The sequence below is a fragment of the Lissotriton helveticus genome, chromosome 12 (assembly GCF_964261635.1).
Source record: "Lissotriton helveticus chromosome 12, aLisHel1.1, whole genome shotgun sequence".
In the NCBI taxonomy this organism is placed as follows: Eukaryota; Metazoa; Chordata; class Amphibia; order Caudata; family Salamandridae; genus Lissotriton; species Lissotriton helveticus.
Window position 1 is genome coordinate 246,601,508 of NC_136073.1, and position 24,428 is coordinate 246,625,935.

Sequence of the window (24,428 nt, forward strand, 5' to 3'; positions counted from 1 at the left end):
ACGGGGACCAGAGATCTACTTCGTGTTTAAAAATGTCCACAGGAACCCCGTCTGGGCCTGGGGCTTTACCTGTTTTCGAGGATTTTAGTGCTTTTTGCACCTCGTCATGTGAAAAATGCAGTGTTATTGGGTAGGTAACCTGGATCAGGAGATCTGTATGGTCCGTACCCCATATATTCCCTTCACTGAAAACTTTAGAAAAATTATTCACCCATTCACGGTCGCTAATCGCAACATCGATAGATGGTAAGTCCTCTCTGTCTGTTAAAAAAGGGGATCTAACTATTTGCCAGAAAGTTGCACTGTCTTTTAGTTCTGAGCTTCTACTGAGACGCTCCCATAGGTCCGTTTTTAGCTCTTGTTTTCTGGTTTTTAGAGCTAAGGCATATTCTTTTCTTAATCTAATAACCTCCCCTCTATCTCTCTTTCCCCTACTTAGGGCTTCCTTTAATTTCGAGTATGCTTTTGTACAAGCTGGGCTAAACCAACCTTTCTTCGCCTGACTTTTTTGTTTATGTGATCTAGTAAGTGCTTTCTTTATATTTTGAGAGACGATATTAAAGCTAGCCAGAACTTCTCTGGATTTTGTCCTAGGGTCAAGACAGTTTATGATATCTGTCTGACTTTGGCTAACTATTTTTGCGGTTGCAGCTCCTTTATCAATGTTTGACCCATTTTAATGTATAACCGTTCAAGGATCCTAGTTCGAGCTCTTGCTGGTCTAAGATTTTCATTATGTCGTTTTTTTTAAAAATTTTGAATCGTATAAAGCAATGGTATTTGGGAAGTGATCGCTCAATGGGTTTTTAATTACTTCAAATAATTCGATGTTTGGGCCTTTGCATGATGAAATCAGGACGTAATCTATCAGGCTCATTAATCCCCTGCCATTGAATGTTGGCGTAAAGGCTACTGGGGAGGTCTTTAACTCATTGGCGAAACCCAGTTCCAATTCTGTCATGCTCTCATTAATTTTTTCACCCTCAGTCGAGTGTAGAAAGTGTGTTAAACTGTTGCCATCATCCTCTTTGATTCCACACTTATCAATGTTGTTATTTCTGCATAAATGAAGGTTGAAATCACCACCCCACACTATTGTGCATGACTTCTTAATGTACTGTGCTCGGAGGTCTTGAAGGGCTAGGGAAATCTCTGAAAGAAGGTTGATCAAGTCGTCTACATTCAAATTGTTGTAAAAGTTTACTATGACATATATCTTTTGTTTAGTTCTCTTTAGGACTATTAACTGGTAGTTCTCTTTCAGTTTTATGGGAATAATGTCCTCACTATGTAAAGTGTTTGCAATGTAGGTGACTAGACCACCACTACTTCTTTCAGAAGATGATTTTTTAGCTGCAGAGAAAAAGGTCTTGTTCCCCATTATATGTATTGGATCAATAGCCCAAGTTTCCTGAAGACAGATGATGTTACTCAAATTAACCTGATTCGGGAAATTAGGGGTTGTCTGTTTAGCAAACAAGCCGGCTATGTTCCAAAACGTTAAATGTACTTGAAAAATAGGTAGGTTAAGACTAGGAGGGATTGGTGTATTCATTGGGTTATCTGGTGTGAAGTCTATAACTAGTTCTGGTGTCCTTTCTAGTTCACTGCTTAAATCGGTATCAGAGTCGATTAGGGGATTGGTTGCCGATAGGTTAACCTCATTAGGTATGGTGTGAAGGTCAGTGCGGATATCACGAGTACAACCTGTGTGTAAATTTTTGGAGCTGACTGGGGTTCTTGCTAATATGATGCTCCCAAGAGAAGAACGTTTAGCAATTTCTAAATCTTGCGATACCCTACGCTCAAGGAGCGAAATGCTGAGATCGATGGCTTCATTAGTCCTTGTTATGAAATTATCGATTGGTCCGATCACAGATGCCCCTCCTGCAGCTGTCTTGCTTCTACTACCTCTAGTAGACATGCTGATATGAATATAAATATCCTAGTTGGGACAAACGTTACAGGGACCCAGTGACCACAGGACAGTGTAGTACGAGGCTAGTAGCCTTCTGATATCGTACCAAAGCAATGGAATGATAGCCAAAAACAAAGTTGGAAGTCCTACGTGATAAAGAAATGATGTCGTTATGGGGGGTGCGCCCGACCCGACCTCCTCGTCCTCTTAGGGCCTCAGAGGGCCCGCCCTTTGCCCGGGCTTTGCCCGGCGTCCCGCGAGACGGGGGTAGCGTTGTTTTTAAGCGCCTCCTGGCTCGCAACGCTGTGTCAGGGTGCCGCTAGGGCTGGTGGGGATTGTAGTCCTCTGCCCCGCCCACTCTCCGCTCGGCGGCCAAACTCCGCGGTGGAATCAGGAGTAAGGCGGCGGGAGGCGGGCAGGCAGATCCCCGTTGCGTGGTCCCCCCAGGCAGCAAGTATAAGCAGGTAGGGATTCTGGCAAGAGTTCAGCGATCACAGAATCACACAAAGTGCCCCCGCTCGACCGGGATAGCGTTGTTTTTAAGCGCCTCCTGGTGCGCAAAGCTGTGTCAGGGTGCCGCTAGGGCTGGTGGGGATTGTAGTCCTCTGCCCCGCCCACTCTCCGCCCGGCGGCCAAACTCCGCGGTGGAATCAGGAGTAAGGCGGCGGGAGGCGGGCAGGCAGATCCCCGTTGCGTGGTCCCCCCAGGCAGCAAGTATAAGCAGGTAGGGATTCTGGCAAGAGTTCAGCGATCACACAAAGTGCCTCCGCTCGACCGGGATAGCGTTGTTTTAAAGCGCCTCCTGGCGCGCAAAGCTGTGTCAGGGTGCCGCTAGGGCTGGTGGGGATTGCAGTCCTCTGCCCCGCCCACTCTCCGCTCGGCGGCCAAACTCCGGGGTGGAATCAGGAGTAAGGCGGCGGGAGGCGGGCAGGCAGATCCCCGTTGCGTGGTCCCCCCAGGCAGCAAGTATAAGCAGGTAGGGATTCTGGCAAGAGTTCAGCGATCACACAATCACACAAAGCAGTCATCTTCAGAAGCTAATGATAGGCTACAAAGTTGAACAACGCAAGGAAAGTGACCATGCTGCATTAATAATCAATTTAAACTGTACAGCACATAATCACTACACGTTTAAACACGTAGGTTCACTAAACGGTGTTGAACTGTTTACGCTGGTGAGGAGGATTAAATGGGGAACAGTGCCTGTTAACAAGTTCGAGGAATGGAAAAATTAATGGGCTGATGAGCCATTATATGAAACAAAAAGGGGCACAATAGAAGAATGGGATCAGTTGGCCCACAACCTAGTACTACAACTACAAGGAGGAATAACACTCAAAACGTATGCAAATCCCAGGCATAACTTCGGCCGCATCCCTGCAATTAAAGAAAGTGCGAGACTAATAAGAACTAAACGAAGGGTCTATCTGAAAACTGGCTCAGCTTATGATAAAAGTCAACTCCATGAAATCACAAAATCACACTCGAAGAAAGTTTGGGCCGCAAAACGGGGCTACATTGAGGAGAAATGGCTAAAGAGCTTCGGTCTATTGAGTCCCAGCAAATCGCAAGAGTACTGGCAATACCGTAATACCTTAAATCAAGATGGCATCCAGAGGGAGAACACAATTGACTCTGATACCTGGGTAGCTCACGTGAAAACCTTGTATAAAGAGGAAGACAGCTCATCTCCACTAAATATAGACCTGGACAATGCTACTCCACTAACCAAATTTATTAATCCAACAAAAACTGTGAATCATCTGACCCTCCCGGAAAAAAAAGACAGTTAACACAATCTTAAAAAAAATCAGACCAAATGGAGCGCCTGGACTTAATGGTCTTCTCTTCTCAGGTTTTCTCTTCCGCCAAGATATAGACTTCTGGACTGATAATCTGGTCTTGCTATATGCTGAATGTCGATTGTTGGGGAACATTCCTGACTCTTGGAGAGGGTCGCTACTTCATCCGATTTATAAGAAAGAGCCAAAATCTAACCCTCAAAATGATCGCATGATTGCCCTGCTCGATATCGAGGGTAAGGCCTATGCGAGCACCCTACTAATGGAACTCACAAAGTGGGTTAGCGAGGAGGACCTGCTGCCCTTTTACCAAACAGGGTTCAGACCAGGAGCCTCAACAGTGGACAATATTATAGCTCTGTCATATCTATCGCAGAAGGCTGTAGCGCGAAAAGCCCTCCCGATTTTTGCCTGCTTCATTGACTACACGGCGGCCTTCAATGGCGTCGACCGCTCCATCCTTTGGCAGAAATTGGAAAGCTGGAATATTGACCCCCCCCTTTACTAAAAGCCATTCAATCGTTATACAGAAGAACCTGGGTTAGAATCAAACTTTCAAATACGGCAGCCACGGAGAAAATAGACACCAACCGCGGACTGAAGCAAGGTTGCGTCTTGGCGCCGATGCTGTTTAATCTATACACCGCAGACCTGGGCAAAGCCCTGACTGGAGCATCATTAGCCACACCTTGGCTCGGGCATACCAAGATCCAACTATTGCAATATGCCGACGACCTGGTGCTTTTAGACCATACTAAAATCGGCCTACAAAAAGCACTAACGTCCCTGGGTAATTACAACGCCAAGAACAAACTGATCGTAAATCCATCCAAATCAAAAATAATAATTTTTGGGCCTTACCCGAAAAAAAAACTGACAAAATGGAGGATAGGAAAGCTGTCCTTGGACTGCACACAATTTTATAACTATCTGGGAGTCTGGCTTAGCGAGACAGGGAGCCCAGGAGTACACCATGACAAAATACGGGCAAAAGGGAAAAGCATTGCATATGCCCTCTGCAAGTTGCATGCTACCCTACACAGCCCTACAACAACAGCAATTCAAAGAGTGCTAAGGGAGAAGCTAATACCATCTTTGAACTACGCACAGCAGGCCTTCCCAGGCAAATTACCCAGTGTGCTAGAAAAAATCCACTGCTCGGCATATAAAAAGTTGTTCCACCTACCCGCTTGCACTAGAAACACCTTAGTGCGTCTTGAATTCAACTTGACCGAACAAAATATGAAGAGCTGGCCTCAATGAGCAAATACTTTTTCCTTGCCACTGTGGCACTAGAGAACACCCTGAAATCTGCCATAAAAAGTATCTTTCTGGAACCAGACAATCCGTGGTCAAACAGCCTCTCTGCTGCCAAAGAAACCCTGAAGCTCGCCGTGGAAAATTGGGACCATGAGTCGATAAAGTACGCCGCCATTAAAAGCACGATAACAAAACAGGTTCGCCTTTGCTCGCGCATCTCGGATCTGGAATCATTGAAAACAAGAGGCTTCCACGAGTCTTTAAAACTCCCACATACTGTACAGAATCCCAAACTCCACCTTACCCAGGCGGTGGGGAAACAAGCGTTAAACAGGATCTTAGCGCTTAGACTACATCCTCTTCCCCTTAAAGAACTTTACCCCTCGAGGACATCCTGGACAAGGCACTCGGAGTGTCAGCTATGTAAATACAAACATGAGAGCTTTGCACACATCTTATTTTGCTGTCCGGCGCTGTCCTCTGAGCGTAACCTCTACCTAAAGCCAATCTTACGCACATGCGGGATTAGATCAATAAAGGAGGCAGTCCATTACCTATTCACAATGGAAACAGTGAAAGATATGGCTATGTTCGGCAAATTCATCCAACAGTCTCGGCGGAAATTGATGGCCACCTACAGCTAGGCCATCGACTCGCATACCAACAAACCTCACCAGTCCTTCTGAGTGTGACCAGGCAAGACTGACGGACAACCATAAATGGTCTAATGAACTCTAGATTTTAATAAGTCTACGTCTTATCCATTTGAACCCTTCTTGTATTTTATAATACTGCACTTTTGTAGTTTGTTTTATTTTAATGGTTTTGAGTAACCACAAATAAAATTTCATTCATTCATTCATTCATTGGCTCACCTGACCATATATATATATATATATATATATATATATATCAAACATCCCTCGAAGAAGAACGCGGAGGCCAAGGGGGTTACAGGTCAAACAGCACGTTTATTTCCCATTACAGCAATGGCGGCGAATGCATTTCGGCATCAGTAGCCTTCCTCAGCGCCCAACACTGCAGCATGTCCATTCACAAATGATCCTTCCTGCTCACTAAATTGATCCAGCACATAACGCTCCTCCCCCTAATGTGATCGACATATCCTGTTAGAGTCCGTTTTGATGCTGGACTTCAACTCCCAGAAGGCACTGTACCGGCACGACTGGGTTGATGGCGTGGGGGAGTGAGGCAGACTGTAAGTCCCGCTGGCTGGCAGGTAGGTGGTGATGGGTGCAATGCCTCGCAATGAAGGAAAGTCAACGGCCGTAGTCCTGGGTCCCCTTATGGCCGCTACAGCCAGCGCAACACAGACAGGCTGCTGGGTCAGGGCAGTCAATGCGGACTGTATCGCCCCACCGAAGTAAAGTACCTCGCTTTCCCCAGTAATGATCTGTGTCCTCTGGCGGTCATCGGAGAGTATCGATCCCTCGATAGTCCTGAAGCTGTAAACAGCTGCGTGCCAGTTACATCTCCGAAACTCTTGGTGTAGCGGGGCCATCCGTACTGTGTCTCTGGCAGGCACAGATAATATATATATATCAATATCAGAGCAAATTGCGCAAGCGCTTCGGGAGGGCTCACCGCTTCATCTGACCCTCCGGTCTGTATTTGGCTCCTCTGCAATGTTCACAGGTTCCCTTGAATTAAAATTGGGTCCGACGCGTTTCGGGGCCACAAACGCCCCTTCCTCATGGACTATGCGCAGTTCAACACCATGTTCTCTTCACGCTGGTCAAACGCGTTTTAGTTTGAACGGCTGGCGTCGTCCTCCCTGAGTGGGTGGAGTCTAGCAACATCGGGACTCTTGGTCAACGCAGTCCTGTGAAGTGAAATAAAATAGTAACCTTAAGTAGGCTGGCGTGTCTGCACTTTGTATTACCGCCATTTAAGATCCTTAAGTAGGATTGGAGGGAAGCTGCGGGCATCACGTTTTATTCTAATGGATGTTGCGCTGACAGGCGAGTGTGCTCGGTCTCGCCTCAGTCTCTTAGGACAGGATACATGTTCCGCCATCAGAGTGGAGCTCCTTCCGCGACCAAGGCTGGCCGCCTGAATATAGTAGAGCAAATTGCGCAAGCGCTTCGGGAGGGCTCACTGCTTCTTCCGACCCTCCGGTCTGTATTTGGCTCCTCTGCAATGTTCACAGGTTCCCTTGAATTAAAATTGGGTCCGACTCGTTTCGGGGCCACAAACGCCCCTTCCTCATGGACTATGCGCAGTTCAACACCATGTTCTCTTCACGCTGGTCAAACGTGTTTTAGTTTGAACAGCTGGCGTCGTCCTCCCTGAGTGGGTGGAGTCTGGCAACACCGGGACTCTTGGTCAACGTAGTCCTGTGAAGTGTCGGACCCAATTTTAATTCAAGGGAACCTGTGAACATTGCAGAGGAGCCAAATACAGACCGGAGGGTCGGATGAAGCGGTGAGCCCTCCCGAAGCGCTTGCGCAATTTGCTCTACTATATTCAGGCGGCCAGCCTTGGTCGCGGAAGGAGCTCCACTCTGATGGCGGAACATGTATCCTGTCCTAAGAGACTGAGGCGAGACCGAGCACACTCGCCTGTCAGCGCAACATCCATTTGAATAAAATGTGATGCCCGCAGCTTCCCTCCCATCCTACTTAAGGATCTTAAATGACAGTAATAAAAGTGCAGACACGCCAGCCTACTTAAGGTTACTATTTTATTTAACTTCACAGGACTATGTTGACCAAGAGTTCCGGTGTTGCCAGACTCCACCCACTCAGGGAGGACGACGCCAGCTGTTCAAACTAAAACGCGTTTGACCAGCGTGAAGAGAACTTGATGTTGAACTGCGCATAGTCCATGAGGAAGGGGCGTTTGTGGCCCCGAAACGCGTCGGACCCAATTTTAATTCAAGGGAACCTGTGAACATTACAGAGGAGCCAAATACAGACCGGAGGGTCGGATGAAGCGGTGAGCCCTCTCGAAGCGCTTGCGCAATTTGCTCTAATATATATATATATATATATATATATATATATATATATATATATATAGGCATGTATCAATATAAATGTATATATGACTGTGTATGCTTGGTATTGATTTGTCGCTTGTGGGAGCACAATCTCCTAGAAACATTACAGTGTAAACTAATGGATCAGAGAACCAGAGGGAGGGGGGGTGTTCTTATTTTTGTTGTAGAATTGTAGTTAGAAGATTAACAGATAATCACTAGTTTTTTCTATTTTTACACTATTCGATTGTTTGCCTATGCAATTAATCTGAATTCTTTATTTCCTTTTTTGGTACTCGCTTTGCTTATTTTACAGACAATACAATATTTGCGATTTATGTAAATATGCATATACCTGGCCACCGGTTAGTTGGTGGAAACTTATTTTGACAAGAATGTTATTCTTTTCCTTCATGTCTTACTGATGATACACACAGTGTACTACGTATAATACCGATTTTAAAAACTCAATAACATTATGTTTAAAAAAAAGATCACAAGTGTCCTAGTACCTGTTAAGGACCCCCATTTGGTCTCTTGTGTTTGCCTCAACAAAGCACTCATTGCCAGGTATGGAATTCTAAGGTTGCTTGATTGAAATATCTTATCGAGAAAGTATCTCCCGAAGCTGTAGATTTTAGGACCGTTCCACAATATGTGGGACATTGACCTTCACTCTCCCCAACAAGTGTCAGACCGATTTGATCGAATCTCTTTAGATTTTCTGGCATGTAGTGGCATTAGTTTAATAGTTTCAAGGCCTCTTCCACCACCTACCCCTTACGTCTCTCCTATGAAAGTGACTTATGATGTTAGCCCATTCCTCATCTGCGAACGACATGTGTAATCCCTTCTCCCATGAGCTCTGAAAACTGTATTTCACAGCTTTGCCAATCATAGTACATGTCATAGTATCAAAGTCAGATGTTTATCTATGTCAGTCAAATAAAACGTTATTCGTTTTTTATCAGTCCATAAAAGTCACAGATAAAAGACAATAGAAGAAAAAAAACATCAATTCTGTTTGTACATCAGTTAAGTTAACATTTTACAGGACATGATGCCTTACCCTGTAAACAGTTTATTCTCTTTATAAAGTGCATAGCGGGCCCAAAAAGAACCAACTTAACACGTTTAAAATTAATGAAGACACAAATCAACAACCATCCAGGTCCAGTCATTTAAAATTCAATGTCCTAGATTAAACACCATAAAACAATCATTCATTTTTCTTTATAAAGTGCTTGGTGCCTTTGACCAACACCGAAAAACTCAAAACAGAAATGGGTACCTAGAGACAGATAAGATAGTTTGTTATACAAAGTGCATGGTGCCTATTAAAGTTGACAGAAAAGGTTTAAAAGTCTCCAAATTTAGGAATAACCTATATAGGCTAGTGGGAAAGATCACGTTTAAAACGTAATCTTAGAGGTAAAGCAGAGCAATAATTTTTATTTGTAACACCTGTTTGTAAGAGCTTCCCAAAGTTCCCTCATTGCTTCTACCTAATACTGTGTTACAAAACCAAATCGCGAAGTTGTCAATCAGAGAATCTCTCACTTTCTTCAGGCTGTAGTCTCATCTAATTTGTTCAAGTGGTTTAATAATGCTAAACAGGTCTCCCAACTTCTATCAGTTTTAAAACCCCTTCCTCAAGTATTCTTGTTGAAAATCAGATTTCCTGAATAGAGAAGTGAATGTGGAAAGATAACTTGTTAACCCTTTTATGTTATTAATCCTGTACCTAACCTTTAATATTGGCTCCGGGCCTGCAGACCCCAGTGCCATTTCAGCTCTATTGATGTTTTAATTGGGAGTTCCAATAAAGACTATCCTTCATGTGCATGGTCAGGAAAACACAACTGTTTTTATTACTTTCTGTCCTTGACCCCTTCCACATCTACCATAGCTGAGACTCACTATAATAGGAAATGGGATTGGGGATGCATTTTAACTGATGCTACACATCCTAGCTGTGAAAGGTGCCCATTACCTCACTGTTGTAGGTCTTCTCTAATTGAATCTAAATGACGCAAATAATTTGCAGCAACCATTTACTTACTGAGACAGATGATGCTTATACCCAGATATTTTATCGATGACACAGTAGACTTGAAATGTACTTTTTCGTGCAGGTGACAGTATGTGACAGGAGAAAACATGATGTTAGGGACTCCGATTTACCCATGTTTAATTTAAATACAAATGCCATAATATACAGGTTTAAGTCATCCAGCAGTGTTGGAAAAGTGGAGGTTGACAGAGAGATAACAAGTATCATTAGCATGAGCATAAATAAATCTGGGCCCAGCCAGATCCCTCTGACTTCTGGATTGTTTTGAATACCCTGTGCCCAGAGTTTGATATGTGATGTAAAGAATAGGGGCAAGAGGGAGGCAACCCAGCCACGTCCCCATTTGTACCACTTTCACTTGGGAATTTTGAGCCTTAATTATATTTATTGCAGTAAATGCTGTGTACCCATCCCAGACTAAATGCAAGAGTGTGCTATGTACCTTCATTGCCACCCTACAACGACCTCAATTTACCCAGTAGACGGCCTATTCGGCATTGAGGAAGCAAACCATTATTTCCCTGTTGAGCCTAGGTACTGCATCTATCAAGTGTCACTTTTTTGTATTATTGCTGACTTGCTGCAACACCCACCCACGTGCTAAGAAGCCTTACTGGTCAGGATGTATTCGTTGGGGGAGTATTCTATTCAGTCTTGTCAGCTGAATTTTAGTGTATAACTTAAATACTGTGTTAATGTAATGGGTCTCTATGAACCACATCCTGCCCTATAGTTTACTGGTTTGAAAAGGACCAACATTTTCACCCCCACAAAAGCGGGAGGGTAACCCTCTCTGAGTCAGCAAAGAAGGTGAAATATTTTTGCTTGAACCGGGGGTGGGAGGGAGAGGTGCGGGGAGGTGGGTGGGGGGCTGGGGACTTGAGGTCGTTTGTCTTTTATTACCTCCTCTTTCAAAATGCAGGCACATTTTGTGATTTATTGCCACCCAGATTCAACTTTTGTCTACTTTGCCTTATTGAGGTAGAGTAGTTTAAGCTGGCTTGGTATATTCAGGACCTTTATACAACTGCTGCTGTGACTGATAATATTTATGTTGAGCCCTTTCTACCATTAGTTCCACTTGGAGATTTGTCCTCTCCTCCTCCCTAAGTTTATTTAGCCTGGCTACTTCTGGTCTCAAATGTCATCTCGCTGCTGCTTAAGACTGTCACATGTCACAACTAGATGACTGTCTCCTAAATCGGTAAATTGATGATACTCCCTCAGTTGGTTGTGACTGTTGCCTTCAAGGCAGGTTCACTAGAATGGTATAAGTCAGATGCTAGGAAAGCTCTCATCTCCCTGTCCACTTATCCCATCTTATTTGGGATAATACTGGGGCATGATTGGAAAGTGAGATGATTCTGTGTTCCACTACCGTTTAGAAGTGTCGAAATGTGCAATCCTAAATTCTGTATCCTTGCATATGACATTGTGTGAGGCTAAGTAGTGTGACTAGTCTATTTGAGTAGGGTCATACAACTGCCATGTGTCCTTAAGACCGCCTTGTCCATCCATTGCAGCCCTTCTTGTGACAGGACTATAGTCCCCTCTAACCTCTGTCTTATCTTGCCTGTTTTTTTTGTCTGTAAATAGATTCCCGTCAACCCCACCATCAATTGCCCTGTGCCTAGTCAGATAAGCTTTTGCAAAGTAATCCATTGAAAGCGTTCTTGTCTGAGGTCTATCCTTAAACTCTGGTGATAGATTTTGCTCTACTTCGCAAAAACAAGTTAACAATAACTATGTTCTTTATCAGTCTGCGTACGAGTTGATTACTGAGGAACCTGCATGAATTGCAAAGAGAATCCTCATCCTGGCTCTAGTAATCTTGTCAGAAGGGAAGAATAGGATGGAGAAAGACAAGGAATGTAGTCTGCATGTATTCCCATTCAATAAATGTGTCTGATGGAGGAGCCCGCCGTCTCTCAATTTCCCAAGTAAGCCCAAGGTTATCGGGTACTTGGCCAGGGCTTTTAGTTCCCTAACATTGAAAGTGATACATTTCAGGGTCCTAGCCATTGAGACTCTTCAGAAATTGCTGCATTTCTTTCAATTAAAATTGTCTGGACCCTGGTCAAAATGTCCAGCATTTGGCGGCCTTGTTGCATATCTACCTTACTGTGTATTCTTCCTAGTTCTATCCTTTGCGAGTTGGCAGCTCCCAGTAGTGCTCTGAACATGCGTTGAACAGATTCAATATTAGATCCTTCTGTTCCCTGAAGCACCTCCTGATTTAGATGTTGCTGCAATGAGAACGGTTCTCAAGATCTTAACGTGTTGTTACCTGGGAGACTGTATTTTGTTTTTGTAATGTGAGAACCTCTTGTCTCAAACTCGTTCCAAGGTGCTATTGTCTACAGAGTCATTTAGGTGAGATACTCTCACTTCCAGATTCTGAACATCTTTTTTTAACTTCTTAGCAATCTTAGCCCAGCTCTGGCGGTGTGGCTCTCCTCATAAACACACAATATCACCAGGAAGCAGACCAGAGGCCATGAAGCCTGGTTTGGCACGGAGTAAGATGATCCAGAGCAGGTACAGAAGCCTAGTTGGCATGACCCTTTTTGGCATAATATGCATCATTGCAAAACAAAGTAAGGTGCCTACTCCCCTACACCAATATTCCCCAGAAAAACCGGGGGCATAACATAATGGTGAAAAAGTGAGGAAAGAAACAACTCTGAAAGAGATGTTTACATGTTCATCTACTAACAAAAATGTTCAACAGCACAAAAAGAAAGCCTCTCCCCTCCAAAAATGTCTGTATCTCAGCAACAATCCCATATCGTAGCAATAGAATCCTTGATGGTAAAGTTTAGTGCCCTGCCTTATAAAGACCCAACTTATTCATTTAGAGCTGGTTGATCCCTTACAAAATATTATATGAAAGTTATTTCCTAAAATATCCTAGTTGAACAATTCCAGCATGGCTAAAGGATACTTTCATGCCAACTCTACTAAACACTGTGGTCTTTACTGTAGTACTGCATGCTACACACTGACATATATCTGCATCTTGGCGCTGGCCTTCACTTGCCTCCTAGGAGACCTGTGAGGTCAGGACTGCTTAAAAGGAAGCATATGCATCGACTTACTTACATGTGAGGCATCAATTCTTCGGCTGAACCAGATGACTAGTACGTGTTGGAGAGGCTAACCATAACAGGTGTCGAAAAATCATAAAAATGTACTAAACCTGCAGGTCTGGTGACTTGAACAATCTACTCGACCTAACTGTAATGTGATTGACCCATAAACTGGTCTCACATTGTTTGATCCTAGGCAAATATTGTATTTAATTGAGTTGTCTTTTTCTTAATTATCAAATATGGGAACATGTTCAAATATGTGAGTTTGATTTGTCTTTTGTACAAAAACTCTTTTGTTTGATTTAATAGACCAAACCTTTTCTCCGTGTATAATAAAAATCGAGCCCATTTTACAGGATACACATGACCCCTGCCTTGTCTTTTTGCTCACTAATAGCATTGCCAACAGGGGAGAGGCAGGACTGTCACTCAGTTCATTTTGAAAATCTCTCACTTTTAATAAATATATTACTAAAAAATGATGTGGTAGTGCACTGTCATTTACAAACAGCACATTTCAAATAGAAATGTCTACCAATATTCCCACTGACATGCAATTTCACTGCTAAAACTATATAGCGTAGAAATGATAATTTGGAAACCGAGTTTCAGCAAATATTTATAATGTGCACGTCACCAAGTTATGTGATCTGATTTGTTTTGATCCTAATCAATCTTTATTTCTACCACACTTCAGAATTAAACCAAAAGTGTTAGACTGAATACTGAAATATATTTTGAAATATTTGTACAGTTCGTTTACAAGCTATATAAATGTGAGAAAAAAATGACATCCCATAGCCTATTATTTCATACAGCACGATTGTCAGGGACTTCACTTTACTCTTCTTTCTCTGACTGCAAAGTTAGGGGATTTTATAAACATGACCTCCAGCATAAAATATGGATCAATTTGTAAGGAGTCATAAGCTGACATCTGTCTTTAAACATAGTATTAAATGTAACAAGATTTAAAGGCATTTTTATCGCTCATTTACTTTCTGAATTAAAAGGACATCTGTCTTTTGTCAGCTGGAGTCTCTCACCAGACTGGGCCAGTAGTGAAAAGACTAAGCAATGTTGCTTACTTAAATATCAGATCATCAGGTGTGTGCAATATATGATAATTGCTAAATAAATTAAATATACTCTCCGTAACCTGAAATTAGTAGTTGCTGGTAAATTGATCAGATGGAATAAACAAGGGCGTCACCAGAATTGGATCCCCAAGTATTTCTGCATACGTTAGGATTGCCAAAGATTTGGATGAATGGCATATTGTGTAAAGATATGAATAGTATATAACCAATCATGACTAACTTGACTTCGTGTCGTTGTGTATGACTAACCACTAAACAAAGAAAGTCCTCTCAATTACCTTCCTGGGCAATACTGTTGAATTTCATTGTTAAGGTCTCACTTATCAGTGCCCAGTTGATAAAACCATTTCTTGTCTTCAATAAGAGTAAATATTTGACATGCAAATTAAGTAAAAAAACATTTTTTTCAAATGATTGCCCACTTGAGTTCTTCGGGGTATGTTGGTGTTCTTTGAAATGGGTACACAGATTATTAATATGCCGTGATTCAGATCTTTGTATTCTTGACTACAAATGTAACTTTCCACATGATCCTGGCCATGTTTGAAAGATGGCACAGGCATTTTAACATCTCATAACATTCACGCTGTTACAATTTGTGACATTTCTTTGTTCCCAGTAGTGCATTAGGCACAAATCTAATTATTTGATCACTCTTGTTTTTGCACATTCATTACACTCTCCATATTGGTAGTGACCCAGGGGTTTGGATAAACTCCAGAGTGTAATTTGTTTCTCTTTCTCTTTGTTACATTGTAGTGTGTGTATTATTCTTCTTCATATCGTGGAGCCTCTGTTGAAAGCAAATATAGGTGGTTTTCAGTTTGTATCCTGAAGCTTTTGGACCTTCCACATTTTCTATTGTCTGTTATATTTTATTGGATGAGGTATAAAAATAAGTGACTTATGTTTCTAAAAGGTTTATTTTGTTGTTTCTCACTCTCTTGTATGCCTGTCTGATGATTTTCTAGGGCTACCCTCATTTATTAAATATTACTTCTAAAATGGTAAGTTCTGACCCAGAGCAATTCAAGTAATAGCAGTTCCTTCTAAATTTAACAAATTGTCCAACTGATAAATACTGAAGTAGCGCTCTTCAGTGGTAGCTGAAGAACAAGTTTTGATCAGTGTGGGCTTTGTATACATCATTATGGTCGGGTGTCCATCCCTACATAATCGAGGTCTAAAAAGAAAATGCTTTCTTAGCCACTGTTAAGGTGAACCTCAATAATTATCTGTACTGTTCATCTAAGAAATAAAGTTCTTAGTGGATTCTTCAATAATACCAATCTAGATATTCAGGATAGCATCTGTGACCTCTTCCACAATATCGTATTAAGTATATATGGAGTGAACACAGAAAAAACAGATTTGTTTAAAATACATTTCACTAATGTCTACGGTTGGTCGGCTTCCCTAGGTGCCGGCCAAGCCCAGGACCAAATACTGCATCTACCCACATTGCCAGAATGAATGAATTTGAAACGAAATGGGTACCGTTTTTGATCGGGAGAAGTATTGGAGCACAGAATAGTAGAATATTTATCATTACAGATTCAATTTTTTTGTTTTTAGCTTTTAAACGTAAGCCAGTGTGTAAGAATGAACATATTTTATAAACCTAACTATTATTTTGAAGCTTAGTATCCTGGGCACTTTTAAAAATGCATAAGTTTCCTTTTATACTCCTTTTTCAGGTGACAATCTCCCAGACAGGGCAGCTGTCTGGTTTGCTAAATACATCTTGGCGACATTCAGAAATTTGACATAGAAGTGCATTCAGCCCGTTGTTTACCATTGGCTCACATTGTCTGGCTTTCTATTTGCTAGCTTTATTTTCTTTTCTTATCCAGCTCCAGTTCTTCCCTCCCGTTGTTCAAAGCTTGTTTTCAGTATTTTTCCACAAACTTGCTTTCTTTAAACAGGCCTTTAAATCTTGTAATCTTGTCACATTTGTTGTGCTTTCAAGGACAGAGGTCGAATGTCAGGCTGTCTGTTCCAGGGAGCTTGGTGTTTATTTTTCTTTCTCTTTCTTCAAAGTGAGAAGATCTATGTGAAAATCATGCTGGCTAGTGAGGGCTGCTTGAGGAAGGCAGATGTTATTTTTTAGGTCGAGCCTAGGCAGCGCATGCGCTGCTCTGCGAGGCATGCTTTCAATTGGCTCCTGTTACCGTCCCTCCAAAATCATTGATTTTCATTCCTGAATAGGCCTAGTAGTCCCTCCTTCGTACCGCCTTGTCTGCATTTGTAACCTCCCATAATGACTGGACTTTTTACTTGTGGTGTTGCACTGTCTGCTTTATCTATTCGATAAACACTATTTTCTTTAATGATCCTCTCTATGTTACCCACGACGTCCGCTTCTATATTATTAGTCATGTATTTATTTAATTTCCAGCGCGGTCCGCTTTAAATATAGCAGCCACGCTTATTAAATGATTTAATTTGCAAAGTGGTCCACTGTCACTTTAGCGAATGCCCTTATTTATTTATTCAATGTACAACACGGCCCGATGACACTTTAGCGGCAGCGCTTATTCATTTATTTAATTTACAGTGCATCTGCTTTCACTTTACCGGCCGCACTACAAAAGGTTTCTTTATTTAATTATTTTTACACTTTGTGCAAAAGCGCTCCATGTGCCTTTTCACTTTAATGTTGGCTAGCAGCGATTAAAGAAAGAAGCGCTACCACCTTTAAAGTGGTATTGCATGTGAGAGACTTTGAGCTATTAACATTAGAAATGATAAAGCCTTTTATATATATATATATATATATATATATATGTTGCTTTAAAAACACATAAATAAAAGTTATAATCATTTACAATGACAGTAGCTTAAAATCTCACAATTGCGAAACCTATAGCATTGAAAATGCTTGTTTTTCTAGTACACAACAAAATTTAAATGAACTGTGCCGACAATTAAATCAATACATCATTGGTGCGCTGTATACTTCTATCAGTAAAACTGTATGTAAGTGTAAATGTACTGGTCATTCCAAATTGAGTTGTGTTGTCTGTAGTGGCAGTACGCTACCCTACATACTCCATGTTACTCCACTCCACGCCACTGCACTATACTTTGTACCACTCCACACCTCTCTAGTCTACACCACTCTACTCTAAATCACTGCAATCTACCTCACACGACACTGCTATGCTCCACTGCATTCTTTGCCACTGTACTCTACACCACTCTGTGCTATTTCACTCCATGCCACCCACGCTGGAATCTGGGGATCAGGGTTCGATCCCCGGCTCCGGCGGCAGGTTAGCCCAGCACCATGCGACTCTGGGCAATAGCTTGCTTAATCTTCCCGACGGCCCCCAGCGCCTAGAGACCCTAACGGGTGATTGTGCGCTATACAAATGTGGATTATTATTATTATTATTACTCTGCAACACTGCACTCTACACCAACGCGCTCTACATCACTTTACTCAAAACCAATGCACTCTACACCAATATACTCTGCACCAAATCACTCTACGTCCTTATACTCTGGGCCACTCTATTCTACTCTGCGTCGCTGCCTTGTATTCTACTCTGGGCCACTGCTCTCTGTGCCAATTAACTCCACGCCAATGCACTCTATACCATTTTACTTAAAACCAATGTACTGTACGCCATTCGACTCTGCACCAACTCCCTCTACCCCACTATACTCTATTTTACTCTTCACCACTGTACTCTACACCACTGCTCTGTACACCACTGCAGTGCGCCAATGCACTCTATGCAACTTTACTCTGCACTACTGCACTTTACAACAGTATACGCTGCAACAGTACACTCTGTGCCACACTACACAACTGCACCCTACGCCAATGCACGCTATACCACTTTACTCAAAACAAAATGCACCCTATGCCAATCAACTCTGCACCAAATCACTCTATGCCCCTGCAATCTACCTCACTATTCTACTCTACATCACTGTACACTATTCCACTACACTCTATGCCAATGCACTCCATTCTATTATACAGCACAGCACTATACTCTACAACACTGCACTCTAGGCCACTGCGCTCTACGCCTATCCACTCTAAGCTACTCCAATCTACTCTGCACCTCTGCACTCCACAATACTCTTCTCTAAACCACTGCACTCTTTGCCACTTCACTTTACTCTGAAAGAATCTCCTGTGCCACACCAGTCTACACCACTCTATTGCACTCTGCGCCACTCTACACCACTATAAGCCACTGCATTCTACACCAATGCACCCTACACCATCTTAATCAATATACTCTACGCCACTGCACTCTGTGAATCTACTCTGCACCACTGTACTCTACGCCACTGTACTCTACGCCACTGTACACAATTGCACTTTGTCATTTTACTCTGCACCACTCCCCTCTACTGCACTGTACACCAATGCACTTTGTGTCACTTTACTCAACACCACTGTACTCTAGGAAACTCTCTGCCACTGCACGCTCTGCCACTGAACTCTATGCCAATCTACGCCATGCCACTCTACTTTATGCCGCTACTCTGCACCACTCTGTCACTCTACTGCACTCTATGCCACTCTACTGCACTCTAGGCCACTCTACTGCACTCTGCCACTCTGCCGCACTCTAATCTACTGTGCACCATTGCACTTGAAACCTCTTCACTCTATGCCTCTCTACTCTGCATCACTCTTATTGTGCAGTTCTATTTAATTCCAATTAAACAAGCAGGTTACTTGCTTTCTACATTTGAAACTCCCAAGCTAAGGATATCCCCCACCTGAAACCCTCTCCTCACAAAGCCAGACTCCCACCATGATGGCATCAATGCAGCCCTCGGGTACACCGTACACCACCCTTTGTGGCCCCTGAGAAAATGTTTGCGAGTACTTATACTCTTCTCTATGCAACTGCACTCTATGCCACTCTACTCAACACCATTGCACTACACATTACTTTTCTCTGCACCACCCTACACCACTGCATTCTATACAAATGCACTCAACGCCACTTTACTCTACACCACTGCACTCTACATCACTCTACTCTGCAACACTGTTCTCTCCGCAACTGAACTCTATGCCACTCTACTCTGCATCGCTCTACTCTATGCCAGTCCACTCAAAGCCACTCTAATCTACTCTGCACCACTGCAATCTGTGACACTCTGCTCTATACCCCTGCACTCTGTGCCACTTCATTCTACTCTGAAACAATCTATTCTATGCTATTGCTGTCTATGGCACTCTACTCCGCTCTGTGCAAATCCATTCCACTCCACTCCACTGTATGCCCCTCAATTATATCTTACTGCACTTTATGCCACTGCACTCTACACCAATGTTCTGTACACCACTTTACTCAAAACCAATACACTCCACGCCACTGCACTCTATACCAATCTGCTCTGCACTGTACGCCACTATACTCTATGCCACTGCACTCTGTCACTCTACACCATTGCAATCTGTCACTTTACTCTGCAGCAATCTACATCACTGCACTCTACACCAATGTACTTTGTGTCACTCTTCTCTATGCCATGGCACTCTATGATTCTACTCTGCAGCACTGCACACTCTGCCACTGAACTCTGTCACTCTAGTCTGCTCCACTTTACTCTATTGCCCACCACACAGCATCACTGAGGTACACTCTAAGCCAATGCACTCCACTGCACCATTATACTCTGCAACAGGCTGCACCCTAGCACTCTACAACCCTGCACTATTACTTTCTATACATAATGACTGCACTCTATGCCACTGCGCTATACTCTGCACAACTCTACTCTGTGCCACTCCACGGGATTGCACTCTACACCACTGCAATCTACTCTGCACTGCTCTACTCTATGCCAGTGCACTTCTTTCTAGGCCATTCCATGACACTCCACTCCATTGTACTCCAGTTTGTGAGTCTCTGCGCCAATAAACTCTGCTCCACATACACTCTACTCACCTCTATGCCACTCCGTTATACAGCACTCTACTCCACTCTACGACACTACTCCACACTACGAATCTCTGCACAACTCACCCCATGTCTCTTTTTTCCACTTTATTTTATGACACACTACTCCACTCTATGCCATTCCACTCTGACAATCTACTCCGCTGTACGCCACTCTAGTCTACAACTCTCTACTCAACGCAACACCCACTACGCTACTCTGCTCTACACCACTCAACGACACTCTATGCCGCTCCACGACACTCTATGCCGCTCCACGACACTCTATGCTGCTCCACGACACTCTATGCCGCTCCACGACTCTATGCCGCTCCACGACACTCTATGCCGCTCCACGACACTCTATGCCGCTCCACGACACTCTATGCCGCTCCACGACACTCTATGCCGCTCCACGACACTCTATGCCGCTCCACGACACTCTATGCCGCTCCACGACACTCTATGCCGCTCCACGACACTCTATGCCGCTCCACGACACTCTATGCCGCTCCACGACACTCGATGCCGCTCCACGACACTCGATGCCGCTCCACGACACTCTATGCCCCTCCACGACACTCTATGCCGCTCCACAACACTATGCTCCCCTCTACTCCACTCAACGCCCTTCCACTCTGACACTCCACTCCCTCTATGACACTCCACAACACTGTACGCTGCTCCATGACACTCCACTTCGCTCCTCTCAACTCTATTGTATGCCACTCCACTTTACAAAACTCCACTCCACGCCACTTTCCTTTACCCTACTAACTTTTAGCCATGCTGAACAGCGGCCACTCTGGTGTACAACATTTCTGAAACATATTAGCAAAGCCAAAAGCTCTTGCACAGGCAAGACCTGTTGGCTATGCCAATGCTTGTCATTTATTAGATTTTACCAATGAACTGCTCCATGGTCTGTGCACAATGAAATATCATTATAAGCTGCGGCTCAGTTGTTGGCTCTTCGTATCCCATGTTTTTGGACAACCAACAAACACTATATATCCCTGCGACTAAAATAGTCTGATGGACACAAAGGTATATTGCTTTTTTAAATTGGTCATCGGGCAAAAAACTACAAATGCAAATCTAGTCATCTACTTCTATTTTCCCTACTTATTAACATTATTTTTTTATTTCTGTGATTAGTTTCTTTAAAAATCACGAGCGATCTATACAAATAACCCCTTGCTGAATTCAATTTTTTCTACTTTTCTGAAATGTATAGCTTTCAAGTTCATCCATAGATTATGCACCTGTTTCTATTGAAAATTACAAGTGGGTAGTACCAAAAAAATACATTAAAGAAAAATTGACTACCATTTTGTACAACTCTGCCTATTGGAGAAAGCTGGGAAGAGGCTGGTCTTAGCACACCAACCCCTTTGGTATTACCATTCTTAGAAAAAAACTCAAGTTCTTGTGCAGCGCATTTGTCCCCAAAACGTCAAGTTTTGCTACGTTTGGCTTTGGTTTTTCAGTTTCCTTTGGGCAAGCCACATACCCTTGGTACCTTTTTAAAATCCCCAACTTGTGGGGGAAAAGGAGGTCATTTTCGACTGGATACCTTTTGTGGGGAAACCAAAAATTAGGAAGGCACTGGTAATTATATTAGCATGAAATATTAGTTGGCTGCCAAAGATTGTGAATAAAAAAAAAAGTTAACTTTACATACAGTGCCTTAATTATGTGGCATGAGTGAAACTGCACGCAATTGTTGTCTTTAACTTGGTAGTTGAGCATTATTAAATGTTTCCTATCTGCACATACATGTAGCACCTTCTTTATTTAGTACTTGGAAATAAAATAATTATTTTTGTCTGCTATAGGAACTGGTAGATCTTTAACTAGTGGACACTGTCGTCTTTGTCATGGGAAATTCTCTTCACGTAGTCTACGGAATGCCTTTGGAAAAGTTCCAGTGATGGGTGACAGTTCTGAGAGGCAACGTCGTGTTGAGCATGTTTTCGTTGCTGACTTTCAGCGATTGCTTGGAGTGTCCGTACGACAAGATCCCTCTCTGCCACCGTTTGTGTGTAAGAATTGCCATGCTCAGTTTTACAAATGCCACAGTGTCCTCAAGACATTCATGCAAAAGGTGAACACATCTCCTACATCTCATGCGAAGACCAAAAGCAGGTATGTTATTGCTTTAGCTATATCTTTTCAAATGCCAATCATGCTAGTTAACATGTGTTATTTATTCTATATACATTTTATTACTTTTGTATTTTTTAAATGTGCTGCACAATTTCTAACATCCTGCTGAAAACACTGTCATTTTAGCTGAACCCCACTTGTTTTTGTTTAGTGTGCAAACTATCATATATGTTTAATACATGAAGATTGCGACTATACCACCATGAAAAAAGAGCAAATTAGAAGACTTCATGTACTCCAGCATCGCAAAGGGGGCAAGTGTTAGAGAGGTCACGTGAGCACCCACTTTATCCCGCAACCCTCTAAATGGAAATCTTGCCCTCTCTGGTACTGCCCAGTGGTTCTTCTACTGACTCTGAATGCTCAGAACCACCAAATCAAAGACAAGATGAAGAATAGGGAATCTCCAGTTTCAGACTGGTATGGGCTGGCTGTGGAACTGTATCCTTCCCCCAGTACCCCAAGCCCTTAATGTTCAGCAAGTAGCATGTGTATACTACCCTTATCCCCATGCCGCATCCCCCCACCAGACCTTCGAAACACCACAAGCAATCCATCCGCCTATGCTTAGTTACCAGAAACAACCTCATCACTCGATTCACTACACAGCAAAACATACAGAGTACTCACTGTATTTCATGGAACTCAATGGGGACACCACTGACTAGAATGTAACATGATCCTCCAGCATCTTATCATATATACTAAGGCAAGACAGCCTTCTAAGCTGCCCCATCAGTGAAGCCATCAGCAGAAGAAGTGTACTCTTCAAGGTCATTAATCATACAACACAGTGACAATAAAATTCAAGCCATCACTCCCATGGGGCCGCAACACTATGAATCCAACGTGACTCTTTTTCCCGCTATTGAAGACTTCTCAAGTTTCTCCAACTCTTAGCAGGTCTTTTCCTATGGAAACATCCTTGACCAAGAATAAGTATTGAAGCGGCATTTCCAACAATGTTATTTCAGGCACTATTCAGCATAGTCATTCCATCCTCAAGACTGGACGGATGCTGCAGGTGCCTGTATCCTGACAAGGTCACCAGCTAATACTGACCCATCACCCACCTTCCACTACTGGGCAAAGTTCATTGAAAAGGACACCATCGCCCAGCTTCATGAGAAGCTCAAGTGCTAGGCACTCTTCCACGACTATCAATATGGTTTTAAATTGCATGGTAACTCAGAGGTAGCTACTGTCAAAATGGTCCACGACTCTCCCTGTTCAATTTCTTAGCATCGTTATTTACATTTGACAAGGCCCTGCCCGTCACTCTCTCCTCAAAACTGGGCTTGGACAACACTGTCCTCCCTTGGTCCCATCCTCCCTTGGTCCCATCCTCCCTACCTCCTCCAGATCAAAGCCTAATCGCCTAACGTGTGGCATTCTCCAAGGATAACTCCTGTCACTAGTGATGTTAATTCCCTGCATTGAATATCTTGGTGTCATTGTGACAGGCAAGAATGATGCTAGCATTATCGGCATTCAAATGATATCCAGCTATACATTAAGGTCCCAGTGGTAAGCAGCATTGACACCCAGAAAGACTCCCTCACCACAATAAAGTTCCAGATGTCAAAGGCCTACCTAAATCTCAAACCGCTAAAGACAATGAATGTTCTTGAGGCCACCAATAGCAAACACGTCAAAGTTTGGCTCTAGCAACATTTCTCAAATGGTTTATTGCTCAACTCATTTTTTCATTTTCATTTCAAGAATCTTTATTCGGTGGTTAAAAAACACCATAAAAGCACAAGCATATATACATTGTTAAAAAATTATTAAACATTAAACAAGATCCTTGTACAAAGTTAAGTTAAATAAGAATATCTGTATACAAATCCATAAGCATACGATTGATGGAAGGACACTTTCATAACTAGCCCCTGGTCATCCTTAATCGGACCGCAGCCTTAATAAAATTCATTACACAACACAAGGTAAGGGGATCGGACGCTTTTTGCAAAAACACTAATGCATCCCTAGCATGTTCCTGATGGGCATTTTTTAAGATATTTACAAGGAAACTGCGCCTGGGCATAGAATAGTAGGGACAGAGCAAAACAAAATGAAGCGAGTCCTGCG

At 42.9% G+C, this 24,428-nt stretch overlaps 1 protein-coding gene across 5 annotated transcripts in view; it reads left to right on the plus strand.

Annotated features, from left to right (window-relative positions):
- Positions 1–24,428, plus strand: part of ZNF276 (zinc finger protein 276) — a 300,147-nt gene that overhangs the window by 71,699 nt on the left and 204,020 nt on the right. For 4 of the 5 annotated variants that reach the window (XM_078668236.1, XM_078668239.1, XM_078668237.1 and 1 more), the window contains exon 2: positions 22,007–22,316. In XM_078668236.1, the coding sequence (XP_078524362.1) occupies positions 22,007–22,316 (310 nt within the window). Of the gene's footprint in view, positions 1–463; positions 525–22,006; positions 22,317–24,428 lie in introns of those variants that run through there. The other variant, XM_078668238.1, reaches the window with a different exon arrangement.